Genomic DNA, 21,765 nt, shown 5'->3' on the forward strand with positions numbered 1-21,765 from the left:
TGGGGAGGGGATTGCTGAGTTACCACCCCTGCCCGAAGCCTGATCTTTTTCTTCCCCTGCTCATGTACTCTCTGAAGTTCTTGGGGGCCTCCAATGGCCTTCCCATCTTGTTGCTCACCCCAAAGGGTACCTCTGGACAGGAGTGGAGGGCAGATAGAGGACAGATAGGGTACACCAGGCCAGGTCTTTATTTGAGTTTGGGCATGATACGGATGAAGAGAATCATGCTGATGAAAATGAAGCAGACAATGATAAGCATAGCCCAGAGCAGCCAGTTGACTGACTTCTGTGTGTGCTGCTCTAGCCGCTCTGATTCTGTCTTTAGCTTCTCCAGGTTCTGGTCAGCCATCTTGAGTGAGTGCGACAGGGTCTGTGGATGAGGTGGGGGAGATTATCTATAGGATGGGTAGAGTGTGGCTTTTCCCTACTGCCTTGATGCAAGTCACCACCTCTTGGCCCTTGCCGGTGCTGTTTCCTCTGCTGGGGATGCCATTTTTTGCCTTCTACCAAACTCCTATTTATCCAGCCAAGACCCAACCACAATGCCCCTCTGCTAGGAAACCTTCTCTGATGCCCCAGGGCAGAGAGTGAAGAGTTCCCATAATTCTCATACCTGATTGTCCTTCTTGATGACACTCTGGGCGGCCAGTGTGTTGGTTTTGAGGCTCCGAGCCAGGCCTAACATTTCTTCTGCCAGCTTCTCCTGGAGGTTCTGGTGTTGTTGCAGGACGAGGTCTAGCTCTGCTGCTGATTGCTTCTCATCTCCTGACCTGGGCCCTGCTACCCCACTGACCCCACACATGAGTGGATGGGTGGACATGACATGGGGTGGAGAGAGGAAGAGGCAAACATGTTCCTAGGGAATCCAGAGGTTATGGCTGTAGCCACTGCCCTACTTGGGGCTCAGTTTCCCCTTCTTTGCTTTGGCTCCTAAGAAGAGCATTCCCAGAAGTGGTGTGTGATGGGTGGTTTAGACTTTCAGGATGGTGCCTCAGTGGCCCAAGGTTTGTCCAGCCCCCCCTGACCCCCAGTGCTGCCCAAGGGCTGAAGACACTCACGTTCTCTTCCTCACATCCAGCTCTGGCTCTAGAAGCGGAACAGGCCAAGCACAAAGGAGAAGAGGATTGGTTTTCTGTGTTCCAGCTCCCTGACCACTACCTGGTGTACCCTATCTGTTCCCTATAAGTCCCCATAAGGCCCTTTCCCATCTTATCTGCTGTCCAGTGGGCTCCTGATCATGCCTCAAAGCTCTAGCTCAAATGCTGTCTCATCATGGGGATGTTTTCCTCACCCCCATTTGGGCTGCCCCAGGCCCCAGGTCCCTCTCTGTTTCTTCTGGGGACCACCTCCTCTCTTTCCAGCCCCTCCCACAGGCATGATGTGGTTATCCCCCCAGGGACATTCTCCCTGGGCTGCAGAAGACCCTGTGGGAACCAGATGAAGCACAAAAGATGGGGGGCAGTAAGGACACATGTCTTGTCCCAGGCAGCTGGGACTTGAGTCCTGTTCTGCTCAGGGTGACTCACCTCCAGCAGAATCCTGTGGGGAAAAAGGGACAGGTAGGAAGTTACCCATCCTGTCGTGCCCCCAAACCTATCCTTTCTGCTCTCAGAACCTCTGCACCCTTAGTCAGGAACCCGGGCAAGTCCTGTGACCTCTGATTCTCAATTTCCTCACCTATAAACTGGTAATGACAACAGCTCATATTTTGATGGGTTTAGCTGATTCATGTAGAGTGCTCAGAAAGGCATCTGTCAACCTGTTTTACAGATAAAAACATCTTGCCTCTATGTGGCAAGTAGCAAGCCAGGAGCCAAAACTTGCACTAGGCCAACTCTGTGGCTTAGCCAGACACATACCACTTTTGCCTTATACCAAACAAACTCCTATTCCTCTAGCAAGCCCTGCCTAAAGTGCCCCTCTGTTGGGAAGCCTTATTTTATGGACTAGGGTAGAGAATGTTAGGCTCCCTAAGGTCCCGGCACCTGCCAGTATTAGTTGTTCTGACCAATCCCAGGCACTGAACTCTCGTCCCTGACTGGAGGGTTCCCAAAGTTCAGGGAGGGAGCTCTACCGTGCCTAGCAGTTCACTCCGCATCTCGCTGGTGTACCGTGCCCGTGACTGCAGATGTACCGTCTTGGTGGCGGGCACCCGCTCTCTGGCTGTGGTTGGCACGCGGCCAGGAGCCAGGAACTGGTTAGCTAGTGCCTTCTCTGAGGAGGAGGTCTGCAGAAGAAGGAGGAAGGGATCACCAGGGGGGTGGGTCCTGGGGACCCAGGAGAGTGTGATGAAGGCTGAGGAAGCAGAGGTGCCCCTGCTCACCAGCTTCTCAGCCTGCAGCATCCCCTTCAGAAAGTCTACCTTGCGGGAATATTCATTGATCACTTCGGAGGCTGGTTTGCTGGATGGCGAGAAGAGGAAAAAGAAAACCTGCTTGCTGTCCCCAGTTCAGGGAAGAGTTTAAGCAGAGACAAGAGACCAGGGGTTTCCCAACAGATGCTGGCCCCCTGGCCTCCACTTCCATCCCAGATGTGAAGCCCCTCTGGTCGCCTGCACTTACCTCGCCTGAGCTTTCAAAGCCTGCAGCATGTCCTCGAGAGCTCCCACGTACTGGGGAGGGAAGGTAGGTGTCAGCCGGGTACCTGCATTCCTTTCCATCCAGCTCAAAGAGGGCCGAGCCAACGAGGGGCGGGATTAGGGTGGGGCGGGGCTGGGATACGGGAGGGGCCAGGTGAGCCCCAGGTACCAGGAAGTAGCGGATGGACGTGGCGGAGCCGACAGGAAAGGGGCACAGCCAGAGTGGCTGGTGCGGCGGAAGAATCAAGCCCTGTGGCCACTACTCTTGGGGACTATCATATGGGAGTCAGGCTTTATGCTGCAGCGCGGCATCCCCTCACCTTCTCCAGACGCCACTCGTCCGGGTCCCGCTTCTCCGCGGCCATCACCTCACAGCGGCACAGCAGCCGTACCAGGTTCAGCTCTAGCCTTGACGCGGCCATCACCACGCTGCAGTACCCCGCCCCTTCCGCCGGCGCCATCTTAAGGGAGGGCGGAAGTGCCTACATTTAACCTTTTCCGGGTGGGCGTGCCCTGCTCCTTCAATGTCTCGTCTTTGTTTGGGGCGGAGGTAATGTCTTGTTTCAAGAAAGATACCATCCCATCCATACTTAGGGCCGAGTCTCCTGCTTTCCTCGCGAGCATCTGAACTCTTCAGAAAGGGTTGAGAGGACCAGATCCTTCGGTATCAGGCCCAGGTGCAACGCGTCCTCTGCTCATTCCTTTCCCCCTGCTCTAAATTCCTCCACTACGCTCATTTCTGTCTAGGTTCTTTCCACACTGAGCTCTCTGGCATCCAGGCAAGCTTCCCCGATTTCTTCCGGGGGTAGAGGCCCTGGTGCTTAGGGGCCCATCCAAACTTCTGGGTCCTACCCCAGACTTTGACTCCATCCCCTGCCGTTTCTAAGCATTTCCTCCCTTGGGAAATGGGCAGTGGGGCAGTGTCTGCTTCAAGGGGGACACAGGTTAGCTCTGGGAGTGAAAAGTGGGACCGGGTCACCCCTAAGGCTCAGATCCCATGGAAAGAACCCAGTCCCAGCGCACCGAGGCCCCCATGGAGCCGAGGCCCATCCTGGGAGCCCCTTCCTGAAGTAGGGTGAAGATGGAGGTTTCACAGGGACAACCCTGCCATGCAACCATTTTATCTTCCCAGCCCTCAGGTCACCTGTGTCTCAGTCACACACAAGTGGGCCTTGTGTCCTCTCAGGATACAGTGGATGGAAACAGACCCAGGATGGGTAAAAGCAGACCTGGCAGGTTCTGAAACCCAGCCACGCTTCATCCCAGCGGTGTGACCTTGGACAAGCCCCCCAACTCTCTTGCATGTGTAGTCTGGAGTCTGGTTCTTCACTGTCCCCCACCTGCTAGCCAGTTCCCACTGGCTGCCCACCCTTATGGGACCCACCTTCCAGCCAGTTCCCACAGCTGCCTATATTTTGCTGCTTGGGAGCCTGTCTGTGGGACCCATCAAGAACTGCCACACCCCACAAGGCAAATGGCTTCGGCTGGGAAGGGTGAGTGCTGAAACAAGACAACAGGAGGCAGCTCCAAGGACAGCAGGTTCTTTTCACTGAATGCAACTCCAGGAACTCCCTGCTTCTCCTGGTTTCTTGATCAATATGCACGAACTTCCAGCAGGCCCACCTTCCTCACTGAGGAGTATGTGAAATTCCAACAGTAACATTTGCTGGAGGATCAAGGCAGGTCTTCCCACCTGCTGCCCATGCTCCTCCAACCCCAAGGAGGTCTGAGCAGGAATCATATGCAAACGAACTGACACTTTTTATTTCACATGGTGTATGGGGTGCCTTTTTCCACACCCAGGACCATCTGTCCAGGTGTCCAGGGAATGAGTGGAGCCTGAGAGAGGGGAGCCCCACTCTGGAGATGCTCAGGCTGTCATTATGGGCCTGTTGGGACATGCAAACCCAGGCCTTGCTCTCCCAGTCTGTGAGCGGTCCTGAGTCAAAGGCTCCTATTCTGCCACACAGCAGGCAGTGCCAAGGGCAGCCTCCCCAGCCTCCGTCATTCAGGAAACGGTGGACAGAGGAGTGATGGTCACATTTAAATCTCCCTGGACATGAGGTCTCTGGTGCCCCAGGTCGAGGCCACCCCTCCTACCTCATGTCCTGCCTTCAGCCAACATCTTGGATCCCCATGGAAGGCTCTACTGCTCCTTTGAATGCACATGGGCCAGCTGGTCACAGGCCGGGTCATAGGACAAGTCCCAGACAGACTGGGGGCAGTCAGATGACCCCAAGTGTCCAAATCCCTGGTGCAGGGTCCTGGTCCATGGACGCCCCCCAAGCTGTCCTCAGTATGGGCCTGGACCTCTGAGATGGGGTGGCTGTATGGGCTTAGCTCTTAAGTCTTGTGTCGATGTTATAAGGGTGAGGCAGGGCATTAATATAAAATTGTTTGTACATACACATATAAAAAAACAATTTGGTCTTCTGTTAAGGCTGTTACAGTATAAAGTTATGTAAACCAGGCACAAAGTAAGTTACTGTAAAACCGTACAAAAGGGGGGTGGTGGGAGAAGCCAAGCTGCTTGCCAAGATTCAGGCTCTGGGCAGCACATCTGTGCGACGTCGGGGCTCAGCCCTGCTGGCCTCTCCCTGCCTGGACTCTGCACTTGGAACCGGTGCCCACTTCATATTGCTCTTGGAGCTTTTCATTCCGGATCCTTCTCAGAGAGCCAAATGCTGGCTATGGAGCTCCAGCATGGAGTTGTCCTCAGATGTGCTGACTCTGGCACTGTGGGCCCTCAGCCATTAGCCTGGTTTGAGGTGGGGGGCAGGCAGTAGGTTGGGGGGTCCGAATACCTCCGCTTGGCCCCAGGCGGCCGGTTGTCCTCGTCCAGGAGCTCCTGAGTGCCCTGAGCAGGCAGGTGTGCACCCGGTGTGATATACACAGAGTGTACCTGGTCTGGGCGGCGGGCAGGTGGTTCCCGGCGCCTCACTGGGATGGCAGCCTCCTGGGCACCTGGTGCCCGGCCGGGGAGGTAGGAGGGCAGGCCAGGTGGGAGCTTGATGTTGGTCGTGGGCATGATGGGGGTCCGCCGGGGGGTCTTCACTCTGACCGTCACAAAGGATGACGGCCTTCGTCTTGGAGAAGCAGCCACCTCAGGGAGGGGGCTTGGGGCGGGCACGCTCGGGCTGGGGAGAGCAGGCGTGGGGGGCCCTTTTGGGAGACAGATGGCAGGGTTACTGCAGCTTCAGGGCCAGCAGATGGACCCTCACCCCAGGGCCTGCCAGGGGGAGACACGGGAAGGAAAAAAGCAGACGCTACCTTAATACTGACCTTCCGAGGTCCCCCGCCCAGCCCGCTCTTCTAATAGGCTCTCAGTGCTGGCTGATGTCTCCGAGTCCTGGTTCTCCTCATCGGAGCCCCGAGGGTCCAGCTCCGGCAGCCGGTAGGTGATGTCCTCCCTGGGGACGACAGGATCATATGTCCAAGGCTGTTGACCCATGATGAAAGACCACCCCAAGGAAAGTGCCAGGATGGTAGGGGACAGAGCAGGCCATCTTGGTCCTGGATAGGACGCTCTGCCCCCAGAACTTTCTACTCTCAAAGCACACCTGGCCCAAAATGCCTGTGACCCTGCGAAGCTCGTGGGAAGATGGAGTCAGGCTCCTGAGGGAAGCTGGGAATTGGCCCCAACACTGAGCAAGTGAGGAGCTCCTGCCTTGGGACCTTGGCATGCATTGTTCCCTCTGCCTGGAGTGCCCTACTCTGTGAAATTAGGTGGTCAGGTGCCTTGGGTCACACCTGTTCTCCTGGCGTAATATTTTAATGGCACCCTCTTTCACACATCTCAACTGGACAACAAAGTAATGGTCACCCTAGCTAAGGCCATCTTCAAGACAAAATTCGGACATCGCCCATTACCCTTTCTTTCTCTGTGGGCCACTACGGTTCCCCGTGGTCAAGCATGGGGTTTAAACAGAGCCCTGGGCTGTTTTAGGACAGGAGCACTCCATGAGGTGGGTACTGGCTTGAGCCTGGCCCGTCAGCCTCCTAATGGCCAGGTCCCCTATGCATAGTGGAAGGGCCAGTGGATGGGGGATGGATGGTATGGATGAGAGTGGGAAGAGGCTGGAAGAACACTTGCTTCTCCTCCTTGATGGACTGGATCCGCTCAATGAGGATCTCCTTCTCTCGGTCTTCATCGTTGCCGGCTGCCTCCTCCTCTGGCAGCACCCCCAGCTCCTCTGGGCCGCTGCTGCTTCCCCGGGCTGTGGGGCTCTTATTCTGCAACAGAGCAGTGGCAGGTCTGGCCAGCCCCTCCAGGCAGGTGGGGTCAGTGCTTGTGGGTAGGGAGAAGGTGGCGTGCACAGCTCTGGGGGAGGTTAGTTCTGCCGTGGGCAGCGGGCTTAGTGAGGCTGATCCAGGGACCACATGGGGGCCAAGTGGCTGGTGCACAGCTGGTTAGTTGTCCTCAGCACAGGTGGTCGTCAGGCCAACAAGCCTCCCCTAGCATGCACTTCCAGAAGTTTAGGACATGCTGGGCCTATCCTACAAGGACCCCAGGGGCCGAGGGGAACCCCAGCATGCACTGCACCAAAGACATGCAGGGTGGGCCCACCGACCATGTACATACCAGGACCCCCTCATAGGGAGATGAAAACCCCAGTTTGAGAGGCCATGGCTGGGGGGAGAGATGAACAGAGGGTAACCACATGTGGCCATGACCAACACAGGTTGTATCATGGGTACCAAGCCACATCTGATCATGGGGACTAGGACAGGGTCCTCCAATGGGAGCCCAGGACCCACCCCCTTATCCCCCACACTCTGAAGCCACTTTTGTGGGAGTCAGTCTCCTAAGGGCAGGGCTGAAGTCAGCAAGGGCCAGGGCTGGAAGATGACCAGAACTACCACCAAGTGGGTGACAGGTCCCTGAGAGGGACAGTCGGTGTGAGACAGAGAGGGTGGTGGTCACTTGGCTAAGGTAAGGAACTGGAGGAACACTTGCTTCTCCTCCTTGATGGACTTGAAGTCCTTGGCCAGGCTGCCTACGGCCAGGGGAGTGCACAGTAAGGGATGTGAGACCCCACCCTGTGGCCTGAGCCCCTCCCACAAAGCCACGCCCATCCACCCTCCTCTGACCATGCCCCTGCCAAGGCCCTCACCCAAAACATGTACTTACAGTGTTTTGTCGCAGGAGAGAGAGTCTGCGGAAGGCAATGCTCTCTGCGGCCTCCAGCTGGCTGATCTCCTCCATCTTCACTTTGTACTTCCTCATCTGTTCCTTGATCAGCATCTCCACACAGCTGTGGAGAAGGCCCACAGAGAAGGCCAGTTAATGCCCTCAGGAATGGTCGGCCTGAGGGCCTAATGTCCAGGGAGGTGCTGGCTGGAGACTGGGGAACAGTGGCCAAGGTAGAGACCCACCCAGAGAGACCAGACACAGCCGTGGCTCCCATCTTGGCCCCAGCTCATTCGCTGTGTGACCTTGGATGACTCGCTCTACCTCTCTGAGCCTGTGTCCCTATCTTAAGGAGCCTCGTTTGTAGGAAAAAGTACCTACAGCCAGCTGGAGTGAACTGACTCCTCAGTCACCCTGCAGGGTGAGGATTATCCCATCTCACAGGAAGTATGAAGCCTAGGGAAGGTGGGTGACTTATCCCAAGGGCTGCAGCCCCAAGAGCTCCAGGATGTGCATGCACTCTGACTAGCAGGTTATCTGCTTAGTGGTCAGGGCCAGCCTGAGTGGTCAGCACTGGGTGGGGAACTTGGCCTGGAGCAGTCAGTACTGGGTGGGGGACTCAGCCTGGAGTGGGCAGTACTGGGTGGAGGACTCAGCCTGGAGTGGGCAGTACTGGGAGGACTCAGCTCAAAGTGGTATCGGAGGGACTCAGTCTGGAGTGGTTAGTATGGAAAGACAGCCTGGAATGAGAAGCAATCACAACTCAAATTTTCCATCACTACAAGCACATTAAAAAAAAAAAAAAAAAGGAGAAAAGACTGCTGGAAGAGGCCAGAAGCAAACCAGTCAGGTCACACCAGGCTCCTCTCCTCGCCGTCTGTTACTGTTCCTTAATCATGATGAGCATGGCCTGGGGACTATAATGTCAGGCCTTCTTGGTGTGTTTGCCTCGTGAAACCACTTACAGTGACAGTTTCTTGTTTTCACAAGTCACCTCAACAACGTCGTCTTAGTGACTAATGTCTGATGACTTTCTAAGTTCTGAGGAACTTTTGGAGAACTTTTGCAGAAAGAAAGAAGAAGCCCTGAAACTAGCGCTTTTGTTTGCTGCCAACTCTCACTGCTGACGTGTTGGCATCACATCTACCCCTTGCCCTGTGATGAGGCGTGAGGACTTCCCTTCTTTTCTGGTTCTTCAGCCTCAAAAGAGCTCAAGGAGTCCCTGGCAGGGCTGCCCTGAGCACGCGTGGGGGTGGGGCAGGCCTGGCACTCACGTGGTGATCTTGAGGACGTCCTTCATGCTGGTCAGCGGGTCTGAGTTGTCAGGGCAGCGCAGGAGGCAGGGTGCAAAGATGATGGCCAGAGCACTGGGTGACATGCGGTTCACGTCCTCAAGCAGGGCCACCCTGTATGGTGACTGGCAGTTAGAGAGTGATCTTTCCCAGATAGCCCAACAAGGACCCATGTCCTGGTGCAGAACTAGCAGAGAATACCCGCCTGGGAGCGGGTGGCCAGGATCCTGGCAGGGACCCCCCCCAAAGAGAGTGGCAGCAGGCACTTGCTTGACTAAGTGGAAGATGAGCCGCTCCAAGGAGTTGTGATTGGCTTCTGGCAGGTGCTCCAGGACGGCGTATATGGCAGCCAGCTGTTCCTGCTTCTCTGGCAGCTCTAGAAAGGCCCAGGTATCAGCTCCCCATGGGCCCCACAGAGATTCACCCTAGGGACAGGGGAGCCTCCCGCCATGTGGGGCCTGGGCTGGGCATGTGGCAAGAATGCAGGGCCACAGAGGGGTCCCAGCCCCACCCTAGGCCTTGGTTTCTCAGCTCTGACTAGGTGGTCCCGCCTCCCTGGCTAGCCAGTGTGCTTGTGGCTCTGACCCTGACCATGACCACCTGTATGCCCTTGCCGCCATCACAGGACTCACCGACGGCGCGGAGAAAGTCGCCATACTGGGCGAAGGTCATGAGGGGCTCGGGAAGCTCCCGCAGCCACTGCTTGAGCACCCCGGTGATGGCATGGATGGGGAAGTTCTCCAGCTTGACAGCCGCTGGGTCTGTGGGGAAAGTGTGAGGGGCTGGTGAGCGCAGGCAGGAGGGCTGCGCCCGGAGTCCCTCACGGTGCCCCCCTGCCCTCGATCCCTACTTGTTTGCAGGCCCCACCTGCCCTAGCACCCACCTGTCTGCAGTGCCTGCCGGAGCTCCCTCGTGCGGTTGGCGGCGCCCGACTTGCGATACAGCCCCTCAGTGTACAGGCCATGCATCTCCACATGTTCCAGAAGTTTCTCTAGCACGATAGGCACTGAGGCCTTGTCACTGGTCAGGCTGTCCACGCACACACCAAAGTGGCCTGGTTCAGCACCTGGCTCGCTCTGCAATGTCAGGGGTCGGTGTAAGGCCTGGATTGGCTGTCCTTTCCGGTTGCCCCGTGGGCCTCCTCTGTGGGCTCTGTCCCTCTGTCCTTCATCCCCCCCGTGCAGGTTGCTGGGTGTGCTGGGCTGCAGAGGTCAGCTCGATAGCCACTGGGCAGGGGCTCGCTATGAGGAGCACCCACTGCCCCTCAGAATAATCAGGCCTGGCTCCTGCTGCCGCCCCAGCACTTGGGACCCTACTTCCCTTCTGGGCACAGTGCGGGGACTCTCTCCACCTGGAGGAGGGAGGAGCGGAGCCAGGGTCTGATAAGCACACACAAGCCCAGTCCCTGCCTCGGGGGGCCTTGAGCAGAACCAGGTGTGCTTGGCTTTGGGACTAGCCCCTCTTGCCAGCTCCCTGCTCCTGCCTGATGCCCTCCCTTGGCCTTGCACCTAGCACACTCTCTCCTGTACACCTCTCAGGACTGCCTTCTCCAGGTACCTGGTCCTGAACTTAGTGCTGTTCTGGAAAGTTCCTGGCCTCAGTGGGCTCACCTTACTTCTGCATGTGTAGGAGCAGTAGGTCTGAATCTTGTGCACGCACTTCTTGTGGCAGGTCATCTTGCACACTAGAAGGACATGGTTGGGGGAGGGTGGTCACAGGCGGAGCATCAGGGGCCCCAGGCTCCCATGACTGCCTGTCCCAATAGCTGGGGGCCCATTGACCGGATTCTAAACTCTCATCACACAAATCTCTGCCCTGATCCCCAGGTGAGGGAGCCATGTAGGCAGGTGTTCATAGATGGAGACTGTTAGTGGCCTCAGAGCCAGCCTGGCCAGTGAGATAAATGCAGGGGTTTAGGGAGCTTGTAACTTAGTCCTGCCAGGAAGCAGCCCTAGGGATTCGGCCTATGATGGCGGTATAAATGATGTTGCTTTTGCTTCTCCCAACCACACCAAGCCCCAGACTAAGGGACGTCACATATGGAGAGAAGAAACCAGCTATGATAAAAAGGAGGTAGTGTCTGGTGTGTCCTTATCTCAGCACAGTGACAACTGCCAGGGTATTTATGACAGAAGTGGGATGGAAAGCTGCTCCTCACACAGGACCAAAGGGGAGAGGAGGAGACCCTGGGCTGAAAAAAAGGCCAGGCCTGGCTGGTCCTGGCAAGAAAACAAGTGCTAGGGGCCTGCTAGACCTGACCAGGCCTCTGAGGGCCAACTGGTCTCTAGTCTCGGCTTGGCTACCTTCTGGCTGTCTGACTGAGGGCCAGCTGGGCTATCCTGGGCTATATCTGTCTCTCAGGGTCCCCTGGTGGGGACTGACTAGACTCCCCTGGCACATGGGGGAGGGGCCAGTGGCTCAGGTAGCGGAAGCAGCATGTACAAAGGCCTGGCGGTAGGACACAGGGTGACCTGCCCAGGTAGGGGTTTGAGTGGGTGAGATGTAGCTGGGGCAGTGTTCAGGAAAGATCCACCCTGTGGCTGGGGTGAAGGCCCCGGTGCACAGCAAGGGGTTGGGGATACGGTGGCAGGGTTAGGAGGCACTGAGAGGGGTTGGGGGTACAGTGGCTAATCTGGAGATTTTGTGAAGTGTCAGGGGTTGTAGTGGGTGATGAGGGGTTTGGTGGAGGGTTGGGGGCATGAGTAGGGTTTGGGAGTTGGGATACAGGGGGCATGCAGTGGGGTGCTGGGGTACTCACCACTGCAGAGCAGGGCCTTGTCCATGAGCCAGATGTAGGAGAGGCACTGCTCACACGACTGTGGGATGCTCACCTGGTAGCTGGCAAACACGTGCCCGTTGTGCTGCTGGACCTGGGGGCCGTGTAGGAGGGCACTGAGCGGTGAGGGAGGACCCCCACGGGGCTGCCCAGTGTGGATGTTGCCTGCGGCAGCTCAGGGCCTGGGGCCGCTCACTCATGATGGGTTCCTTAGGGCTGGGCAGGAAAACACACTCGCCTGCACACACTCACACGCATACATGCTTGCATGTGCACACTCATACTCACAGCGCGTTCCTGCTTCCGCTTCTTTTTCTGAGCTTTGCTCTGCTGTGAGGGAACACGAAGGCAGGTCTGTGTGGGTCCCTGGGGTACCCCTGCCCCCAGCCGCCCCTCCATGCCATGCTGGTCCCTTGCCCCTACCCAGAGTGGCATCACTCACCTTGGGCAACTCAAAGTCATTCTTGGTGTGCCCACGGGTGAACTCGTCCAGCAGTGACTGGAAGAGATTGAGGACCAGGTTGGGGTCCTTCTCGCCGCGCTCGGCCGCCAGGTTGCTCACAACGATCTGGTAGTTCTCCATCAGGTCCTTGTAGCCAACATGGATCTTCCCATTCTGTGGGGACAGAAGGTGTGATCACATTGCACAAATAGGGGGGGTACCCTGGGGGGAGCTTGGGGATTGCTGGGGCACCCCTGGGGTGATGTCTACACGTACTGGGACAGAGTACATGGTCTTGAGGTTGCTCCTGAACTTCTCGGTGGCCTCAATGAACAAGCTCTCGATGGGTGTCTTTTGGGAACGAAGGTCGTTTATCTGGCGAGAGGGAAGGAGAAAACCACTGACCCTGTGTTGCCTGAGGCAGGACACCTGAGTGGACACCACTTTGCCCTGTCCCAAGTCCTTCTCTGGCTCCCCTGGGCTTGTAGGATAAAATCTGGGCCTTCTGGCCAATCCTGGTCTCCCCTGTCCCTTCAGTCTAGGTTCAAACTATTGACATTTAGGGCTGGATCACTCACTGTAGGGTTTGAAGTGGCATCTCTGGCCTCCATCCACCAGATGCCAGTAGCACCCTCACTCGTGATGACCAAAAACATCTGCAGATGTTGCCAAGCATCTGCATTCGACCCCTGGCCATGCCACAGGACAAGCGTGAATGGCTTGGTCATTTCACAACACGTCCACCCTTGCAGGATCCCTTGCTGCCCCTCTGGGAAGCTCCCAAATCCTGCTGTGGAACTGACTGCAGCCGGGGCCGTGAACACCATAAACACAGGCTGTGGCTTATTCACCTCTGCTGTACACAGTAAGTGCTCGATCAGTATTGGCCACAAGATCCGATGCGTTTTTAATAGCTCATTCTAAATAAAGTAAGTACACGGCCACGGCTGAGCCACGGCGATGCCGCTGACCTAGAGGCAGCCTGGTGGGATGCAGGTGTGTCCAGCGCCCTGCCTGGAAGGTTATTCTGGATCTTGGTGTTTCTGTTTCCTCGAGTGTGTGAGAAAGTGGGGCAACCATCTCCAAGGGTCACTGCGAGATAACAGAAGTGTCTTCTAATTGCAGATTGAAAGTATCGGGGGAAAAAAACCTCCGGAAAGTTCCAAAAAGCAAAACTTGAATTTGCTGCACATCAAGCACTAATGTTGAGTCCACATGAGCGATGTGTCGGCATACCCTGCTGCAGCCTGTGTGCAGACATGAGGAGCTTGAGCGTTCTCAGATTCTGAGCATCCGCAGGGGTCCTGGAATCAATCCCCTTCAGATACTGAGTGACAACTCTATCTGTGCCGACTGAGAGGAATGTGGGTTACAAATGGTCTCATGTGAGCCCAGGCTGGGTTTTACAGAAAACGAGTTGATGTCAAACTTAGGAACAAGTGTCAGGTTTCTAGAATTTTTTGTGTGTTGGAAGTGTACACCTGGACTTTCTGTTCCCGGTCTGCTAAGAGCTGTGATGTGGCGATTCAGAAGACTGCTGGGTGGTGCTGGCCCTCCTGGGGAGGCCCAGGTCTGAAGACTCGCAACCCCCGCCCCCCCCCAGTGTATGCCCCCTTCCCGCCGCAGGCCCACCTTGTTGAGTAGGAACTCATCCAGGTACTTGAGCTCATTGGCGTTGGTGATCTTGCGGAACACTGACTCCCGCCATTTCTCTGACACTGTGATTCTGCCAATTTTGAGGTTTCGGTTTTTCTTCCCTTTGCCTCCCAGCTCCTTGGTGTGCTTCTCGCTCGCAGTGTGGCGGTGCTGCTGGCTGGAGGGGGCTGGAGGGGAGAAGGAGTGGCTGTCGAGGGCAGGATGCTGGTCAGCCTCTCGAGGCGTGGTCACAAACACAGAGAACCAGGACCCTGTACGGCTGTGCACTGGGGTCCACGGCCACAAAGTGCCCCCAGGGGTGGGGACTGGGTCTGAAGCCATGTACCCAAGGCCCCACCTGGGGATGGGGCACATCCTCAGGGACCCCAGTAGCTCTGCTGTCCGTCCCTGAGGCTGCGGGTGACCAACCTTCTAGATTCTTCTTCATGGTGGTGGCTTCCAGCATGACGTGCCCAGGGGTCGCATTCTCCGTCTCCTCCACACCCTCTAGACTACCCTTTTTATCCTTGTTCTTATGCAGGAAAAGTCTCATAAATGTGGGCCTGAAGGAGAAAATAAGGGGTTTAGTTTAAGCCTCATGAAATGAAAAACAGATGTGAGGCCAAAGAAAGGGTCATCTTACCATAAGGAGAGAAATAACACTTTTCTTTCTTATCAGTGGAACTGGATGCTACTAAAAATAAGGTCAATTTGAGGGAACTGATGAGGAGTCAGGTGAAAAAGCAAGATGCTGAGTTAACATCATTTTCATATAAAAAGTAAATAAAACCACTCCTTCATGTGTTTTTATGGCACAAGATTAGGAAAAAAAAATCACAAAGAATAAATACCGAATCATGCACTGTGGCTACTGGGTGTATGTGGTGGGGTGAATGGTGGCCCCCAAGAAGCTACGTGCTAAACCTCATGAGCATGATCTTATTTGGGAAAAGGGTCTTTACAGATATGACCAAAAACTATAGACCGTGTATGTCTCCCCAAATTTATATGCTGCAGCCTAACTCCCAATGTATGATATTAGGTAGTGGGGCCTTTGGGAGGTGATTAGATCATGAGGGTGGAACCCTCATGAACGGGATTAGCGCCCTTTATGAGAGACCCCAGAGAGTGCACCCTAGCCTCTTCTGCTATGTGAGGACGAAAGAGCAGATGCTGTATAAGACCAGGAAGTGGGTTCTCATTGGACACCACATCTACTTGGCACCCTTGATCTCAGACTTCCAGCCTCCAGAACAGCAAGAACTAAACGCCTGTTGCCCATTGTTTAAGCTGCTCAGTCTGTGGTATTACCTTATAGTGGCCGAATGGACTATGACACTAAGTGAAAGATCTCAAGGAGATCATCCTGAATTACCCAGATGGGCCCTAAATTCAGTGACAAGTATCCTTACAAAAAACAGAAAAAGAGAAGATACAGGAGAGAAGAAGTTCATGTGACGATGAAGGCAGAGACTGAATGATGCGTCTATAAGCCAAGGACTCCTGGAGCCCCCAGAACCTGGAAGAGGCAGGAAGGATGCTCCCCTCGAGTCTCTGAAGGAAGTGTGGTCCTGTGACACCTGGATTTCAGACTTCTGGCCTCCAGGATTATGAGAGAATACACTTCTGTTGTTTGAAGCAACCCTGTTTGTGGTTCTTTGCTTTGCGGGTGGGGTTGCCCCGCAGTGGGGGGCTCTCTGTCTCCCACCACAGCCCATTCTTCACCTTCCTCAGCCTTTCTGGATCACAGCTCCCTTGTCCCGCAGCCAATCTCTCTGCTCTGGAAAGGACCTATCTGTAGCACTTGGGGGAGCTTCTGGGAATAGAGCCTAGATTTTCTGAGGACCCAGGAAGAGTTGCTGGAGGTAGGGACGGGAGATCTGGTTCTGAGTCCATAAAAAGCCAAATGGAACTTGTCTGTCTGGACCCAGAGGAGGTGACCCAGATTGGCTCTAAGGTTCAGTGGAATCATTTTACCCTCATGTGGCCAGGACCCAGGCTCCATGTGGGCCTCTTGTCATGGAACTGCTACCGAGCAAATGTCTGTCCAACTCAGCTTTGTAAATGCTGTCGGTTTAGGAGACGAGACCGCTCGGAGACTGAAGGCCCTGGCAGGGGCCCTGAGTATCCTCTGGTGGCTCAAGCCCACCCGAACTCCACACTCACTTAGAGTCGGCCTGGGAACCTGGGGATAGCCCTGCGTCTATGCCGGTGGACACGTCGCTTGACTTCTTCTTCTGGATGACTGGCTTCTTCATGCTGGGCTCGCCATCTATGCTGTCTGAAAGAGGCTGCGAGAGAATGAGGCTGGGTAAGCAAATGCAGGTGGCTTCACGGGAAGAAAGCAAAGGGTCCCTGTGTCACTGTGCACTCTATCCACTGACTCCCCTTCTCTTTTAAGCTGCCCTTTGGGCAGAAGCAAGTTGGACCCTGAAGGGAGAGAGCTGCAGCTTGGAGCTTTACCTGAGACTTGGCCTGAGCAGGGGCTGGGAGGAGCCTGGAGACATCGCTGGTGGATAATGAAATGCGCCTCTCCCTGTGAGATCACAGAAATGTGGCTTTGATCGACAAGAAAGAATTCAGAGATGTTTTGGTTGTCATATCCAGAGGGTAATTCTACTGGCATCTGGTGAGTGGAGACTGGGGCTGCTACTCTGTACACTGCATGCACAGAATGGATCTACCCAGAGAGTGAGCCGACCTCGGGCGCCTGCCCTCGCAGAAGCCAGAGTCTTCCTCCACTCTGTCCTTTGGCCAAGTGGGCCTCTGGGACAACAGGCCAGTACTCAGTCACCCTCATTCACTGATGAGGAAACCGAGACCCAGGCAGGGTGGAGAGTGGGGCTTTTAACTGGCCTCCTTCCACCAGGCCAGGGGCTTTTTGAGTGAACACAGCTTGTTTTAGTGGGAGCCCCTAGGGTTCAGCATTCCAGCCAGACCCCAGCAGGGCGACACCAGGCAGGTGGCTCATCCTTGCCAGATCCCTCTCTCCCTCCTCAGGGCCCCACACACCTGGTGTCAGCTCTTGGGCACAGAGCTGCTCATGTGTTTTGGGGATACCTGCACCCCACAGTTCGTGGGATGGCCCCATGCAGAGAATAAGCCAGCCCTAGAGCTGTCATGTGAGGGTGGTCCTGAGGCCAGGCCTTTGACTATATGTCCCCTGCCCTGCCCACCCACTGTGCTCAGACAAAGGAGGGTGTAGGGCTTACTCTGTGGGTGTGAGAGTGGGCCCCATGGCCCGGTGCCGCTCGCTAAGGTCCAGGGACTGGCTCAGCATGGTGCTGGGGCTGGCAGCTGTCCGGTTCTTACCCCGCCATAGCTCTACAGCACTGGCCAGCCTCTCGGAGGCTGGGTCTCGGTACCGCTGGATTTGGGTGGAGCCTCCGGGGCTCTCAGGCCTGTCCTGTGCCCTTGGGCCACCACTTGGCTTGCTCTTGTCCTGGGGGGTCTCGGGGGTGAGGCTGGGGGCCAGTGTGCCAACCTTGCCGTCCAAGGCCAGGCTGGTGGGCCGTTCCACTCGGCCCTGGGGCGCCTGAGGGGTTTCTGCGGGGACCTGGCAGGCCGGTGTGGCTTGTGGTGGCCCCTTGGGCTGCTTTTCAGGAGCAGAGTTCTCCGTTTCTGTCCCTGAGTCTGAGGGGGCTTCATCTTCTCTGCTCTCCTTTCTGTCTTCGGGGAGGCCCTCCTCCTGATCCAGGACGATTATTCCAGAAGGTTCTCTGAGGGCGTTCTCATCCTTACATGACTGCATGTGTCTGTTCTGGAGTTCCACGTGCTCCAGCCCCCTCTGCCTCCGAGACTCGCGCTTCTCCCGGCTGCTGGACACTTTCTCATGACTTTCGGTGGCGTTTTTCTGGGGTGGGAGAAACTTCTCAGGGGTGGGGCTCTCCTCCTTGGGGTGGGAGCTCTCTGCTGGGGGCTCATGGCTCAGCCACATCTTGGGCTCCGGGGCTGAATGCTTGCTGTCCTCTGATGGTTCTGGACCCAGCCCACCCGAGGCGGTTTCTTCGCTCGTGGCTTGCTGGGCTTCCCTCGCCCTCTCTTCTGCCTTCTGCTTCTCTGCAACCATCTGGCGGAAGCTGATATAAGGAGAGTAGAGGGGCTGGGTTCAGAAACAAATGTCCTACAGATCCCAGAATCCACCCAGGGTGTTGGAGGCCTCTGAGCCATGCTCTGGTGGGATCCCCATGCTGTTTGTGGGCTGGGGTGGGGGGGTACAGGTGTCATCTCTGGCACTGAGATGCTTCTGGGAAGGTGGGACCTCCTCAGCCAGGAAAGGGGAATACAGAGGGGTGGCCCATCCTCGGCCACCTCTGCCCTGGGTCCGCTTGGCTAGTTCAGGGGTACATTCATTAGTTCTGTTGTGGGAGAAATCTGTTAAGCGACTCCTCAATTCCTTTGGGATCCCTGACCTGGCAGATGCCTAAGCTCCATGTGAGTGTGGTGGAAGGGGAGCCCCCTGTGGGCCGGCCCGCAGCGGCCTGAACCCACTCCTTTTAAATCCAGGTACTCTACTGACTGGCCTGGAGTAGGCAGGTGCAGGGGTCCCTGGTGGGGACCGAGTGTGGCTGACCGCGACCTGAGGCTTCGCCATAAGCACCGCCCACCAGCCCTGGGGCGTCTCTCTGGGACCTATGTACCCAGGTGGCTGGATTCCTGCCATCCCTTTCCCAGCCTCTTTGTGTCCAGAATGACATTCTGACAGTTCTGCCCATATCTTAGGCAGCTTTTAGGTGAGTGAACTTTCTGGCTTCTGGAACATTCTAGGGGGTAGGACCCTGTTCTGTTCACCTCTTGCGCTGCAGGTGTCCCCGGCAGAGGCTCTGCAGGTGGATGATGATTTGTCTCTGGCGTCGGTAGGCTGCCCGCTGCCTGTAGCCCCTCCATGTGGCTTGGAGGTACACGGCCGCCTGTGTCCTCTCCAGAGCCCGCCTGACACGGTAGGATCTCCAGCAGGCCTGACAGCAGAGCAGAAAAGGCATTCAGAGGCCATGCGTGAGCCACCCCTATACCCCAGCCCATCAGCCCACACAGTACCTGGATGGTGGCTGCTGCCCGCCTCATCTGCAAGAAGTGCCGACGTTCCAGCACCATCCGAAACCAGCTCTGCAGGAGCAGGATCTTCCGCACAACCTCCCGGTGCAGTGTCTCCTGCAGTGCCTGTCGCTCCGTCTCTTTCAGGAAAACCTGGCGGGTGCAGGCACAGGAGGGATCAGCGAGGTCCCCAGAACCCTTGGGTCCAGGAGCTCTGCACAGCCACCCTGGGAATGAATGCGATCAAGCTGGTGTGCTGACTGACCTAAGTGGAGTGTTTTTTGACATGTACTGAGATGCAAATCACATAATATGAAATTAACCATTTAAAGTGAACAATTCGGTGGTATTTAGAACATTCACAATGTTCTAAATGCAACTACCACCTCTGTCTAGTTCCAGATCACCACCCCCAAAAGAGATCCCGTCTCTATGAGCAGTCACGCCCCATTCATCCTCCACCAGCTCCTGGCAATTGCTAATCTGCTGTCCCGATGAATTTGCTTATTCTAGATATTTCAACTAAATAGAATTGTATGCTATATGGCCTTCTATGTCTGGTTTCTTTCACTCAGTGTAATGTTTTCAAGGTTCATCTATGCTGTAGCATGAATCAAGGCTGAGCAATATTTCACTGTGTGGATGGACCACATTTTGTTCATCTATTCAACAGCTCATGGACACTTGGGTTGTGTCTACCTTTTGGCTATTGTGGCTAGTGATGCTATTAACACGCATGGACAAGGATTTGTTTGAACACCTGTTTTTAGTACTTTTGGGTCAATACTAGGAGTAGAATTGTTGGGTCACATGGTAACCCTAATGTGTTGGGGAGCCATGAAGGGGTTTTGCACGTTAGGTGAAACCATAAGACAGCTGACCTCGGCACTTGTTGGACAAGAAGCAACTGACACACCCCCAGAGGTGGGAGACAGTTCTGGAGGGAAAATGAGTGGAGGAAACCTGCCAGACACCACAACTGTTACTGATGGCCCCTGAACACCCTGTGGAATGGTGTAGCCTGCATGTTAGAAAATGGGAAACAGGCTTGATGCCTGAGCCCAATCCCAAAGGTGCATATTTCTGCCTTCCAGGGAGAAATAACATGCTAGGCCCCATCGAATGCACTTCCTCAGCAGAGCCTCTTATTTTTCAGCCTGTGACCCAGGGCCTTGGGCCATGGGAGGACCCTGTGTACGACGGAAGGCAGGATACAAGTTTGCAGCCACCCGGAGTGATGGGAACGCGGACCTTGGTCTTCCCAATCTGGTAGCTCCTTTTGTCTACGTTCATCTTCTCCAGCAGGGCAGAGATGACCTCCCTGCAGGGCTGGGCGTTCTTGGGTAGTAGCACCTGGAACTGCTCTGTGAAATCCTGGGTGAATTTGGCAGAGGAAAGAGAATCCAAGTGAATGTTCCCACCACTGACAAGGAGACGGGGCTATGGCAGTCCCCTCGTCAAGCCAAGTTTCTGAAGCCAAAACTTGGTCTGACATGATCAGTGTTGACGACACTAAAATCTCGGACATTCTGAAAAGTCTAAAACTTAAGAAAGACTGTCGCAGATACAGAGCACTGGATCTTTCAGTCAGTTGGTGAGTGGCTATTGTGGGCCTGTGGGGTGCAGGCACTGTTGGGGGGCGATGCCTGGGAGAAGGGGCCACCCTTGGGGGGGCTCATAGTCTATAGCTCACTAGCACGCTGGACCATAGCTGGAGATATGTGCTGTTTAAGTCAACAAGTATGTCAAATTTTAAGAGCCACACATTGGTAAAACACATCAGTATTTTCTCCCTTTTTTATAATTTTTGCCTTTCCTATTTATATAGAGTGAGAAAGATGATATTAGCATTCTGTGGATAAGAGAGACACGCCATGATGAAGCCAAGTTCCCAAGGCCATAAGGGTAAGCTTGAACAGAGACCAGGTTTTGCCATCTTTGGCTTTGGGGCCAGTGCCCACTCAAGCACTAAACAGCTGGTGCCAGAGAATGACTCAGCCCCATGTGACAATGGTACTGAGACTGAGAACCTACTCTAGCAATTCAGTCTTCAACAATTTGAGGTTACTAATGATCCCTCGTGCTTTGAGACTATCTGGGGAGCCATTGCTGAGGTCATCACCTCCCTGGGCCTCAGTTTCCATACTGAGAAAATAGAAACCAGGACCTCCTTGCTGCTGGTTGGCAGAATAAAAGAGTTGGGTATAAAAATGTCTATCACAGAAGGTGCTCAATAAAGAGCAGAGCTATGCAGGGATGTGCTGGCGCAAATCCCTCATCCTGACTTGGTTCCACACCTCCGTATCCTTCAAGGCTTGGCTCGGGTCCAGCTACCTCTTCTGAGGAAACTCACCCCCTCTCTGACAGAGAATGATCTGGTACAAATGCCAGAGGTGCCAGGCAGAGAAGCCTTGGCATAAAGTAACCTGCTAGGTTTATCTTCCAGAGCCATGCTCTCTCTAGAAGAGGGAGGTGGCTGACCCTCAGTTGTATCACGGGCAGCCACACACGTTCGGCCTACCTGGAATGTGTACTTGGCACTGTAGCCCGATCTCCGGATCCGCACGGTCTCCAGCATGCCCGTGTAGCGCAGCTGCTGCAGCACCAGCTCCTCGTCAAAGCACAGCTCTCTCTGAAACGGCATGTGAGTGATCAGGGCAGGTGCCCAAGCCTACAGGTGGCTGGAGATTGGGAGCTGTGAAACAAGGTCCCACAGGATTCTAGAAATGGACATGGTCTGGGCACACATGTGGGCCCTGGCCGGTCTGGGACTGTTCCCTGCACAGCAGCTGTGTGCACCTGAGGATCCACTTTTCCTTGCTCTAGACGTTCTTTTTGGAATGAAGAGACGAAACCAGTCAGCAGCGATGCTCAGGG

The 21,765-nt window shown here is 55.3% G+C and overlaps 2 protein-coding genes across 2 annotated transcripts in view; both read right to left on the reverse strand.

Annotated features, from left to right (window-relative positions):
• Positions 1 to 165: 165 nt before the first annotated feature.
• On the reverse strand, positions 166 to 4,165 carry USE1 (unconventional SNARE in the ER 1). The gene is made up of 8 exons (XM_011366861.2): positions 2,899 to 4,165; positions 2,562 to 2,611; positions 2,324 to 2,402; positions 2,075 to 2,227; positions 1,527 to 1,539; positions 1,059 to 1,086; positions 614 to 788; positions 166 to 370 (listed from the first exon to the last, which is right to left on the reverse strand). The coding sequence occupies exons 1-8, from the start codon at positions 3,037 to 3,039 to the stop codon at positions 188 to 190; spliced, it is 822 nt and encodes a 273-aa protein (XP_011365163.1). The 5' UTR covers positions 3,040 to 4,165; the 3' UTR covers positions 166 to 187.
• A 150-nt stretch (positions 4,166 to 4,315) lies between these two features.
• The window catches only part of MYO9B (myosin IXB), a 77,733-nt gene continuing 60,283 nt past the window's right edge, over positions 4,316 to 21,765 (reverse strand). The window contains exons 20-41 of the mRNA XM_011366859.1: positions 20,140 to 20,262; positions 18,892 to 19,041; positions 18,646 to 18,812; positions 17,067 to 17,933; positions 16,318 to 16,390; positions 16,021 to 16,145; positions 14,284 to 14,417; positions 13,852 to 14,042; positions 12,496 to 12,594; positions 12,220 to 12,393; positions 12,066 to 12,107; positions 11,760 to 11,871; positions 10,612 to 10,685; positions 9,885 to 10,077; positions 9,634 to 9,762; positions 9,272 to 9,377; positions 8,984 to 9,115; positions 7,710 to 7,833; positions 7,161 to 7,208; positions 6,672 to 6,811; positions 5,861 to 5,988; positions 4,316 to 5,740 (exon numbers count right to left, since the gene is read on the reverse strand). Coding sequence (XP_011365161.1) covers positions 5,325 to 5,740; positions 5,861 to 5,988; positions 6,672 to 6,811; positions 7,161 to 7,208; positions 7,710 to 7,833; positions 8,984 to 9,115; positions 9,272 to 9,377; positions 9,634 to 9,762; positions 9,885 to 10,077; positions 10,612 to 10,685; positions 11,760 to 11,871; positions 12,066 to 12,107; positions 12,220 to 12,393; positions 12,496 to 12,594; positions 13,852 to 14,042; positions 14,284 to 14,417; positions 16,021 to 16,145; positions 16,318 to 16,390; positions 17,067 to 17,933; positions 18,646 to 18,812; positions 18,892 to 19,041; positions 20,140 to 20,262 — 3,747 coding nt within the window. The 3' untranslated portion in view covers positions 4,316 to 5,324. The remainder of the gene's footprint in view (positions 5,741 to 5,860; positions 5,989 to 6,671; positions 6,812 to 7,160; positions 7,209 to 7,709; positions 7,834 to 8,983; positions 9,116 to 9,271; positions 9,378 to 9,633; positions 9,763 to 9,884; positions 10,078 to 10,611; positions 10,686 to 11,759; positions 11,872 to 12,065; positions 12,108 to 12,219; positions 12,394 to 12,495; positions 12,595 to 13,851; positions 14,043 to 14,283; positions 14,418 to 16,020; positions 16,146 to 16,317; positions 16,391 to 17,066; positions 17,934 to 18,645; positions 18,813 to 18,891; positions 19,042 to 20,139; positions 20,263 to 21,765) is intronic.

This window comes from Pteropus vampyrus, unplaced genomic scaffold (assembly GCF_000151845.1).
Source record: "Pteropus vampyrus isolate Shadow unplaced genomic scaffold, Pvam_2.0 Scaffold126, whole genome shotgun sequence".
Lineage (NCBI taxonomy): Eukaryota > Metazoa > Chordata > Mammalia > Chiroptera > Pteropodidae > Pteropus > Pteropus vampyrus.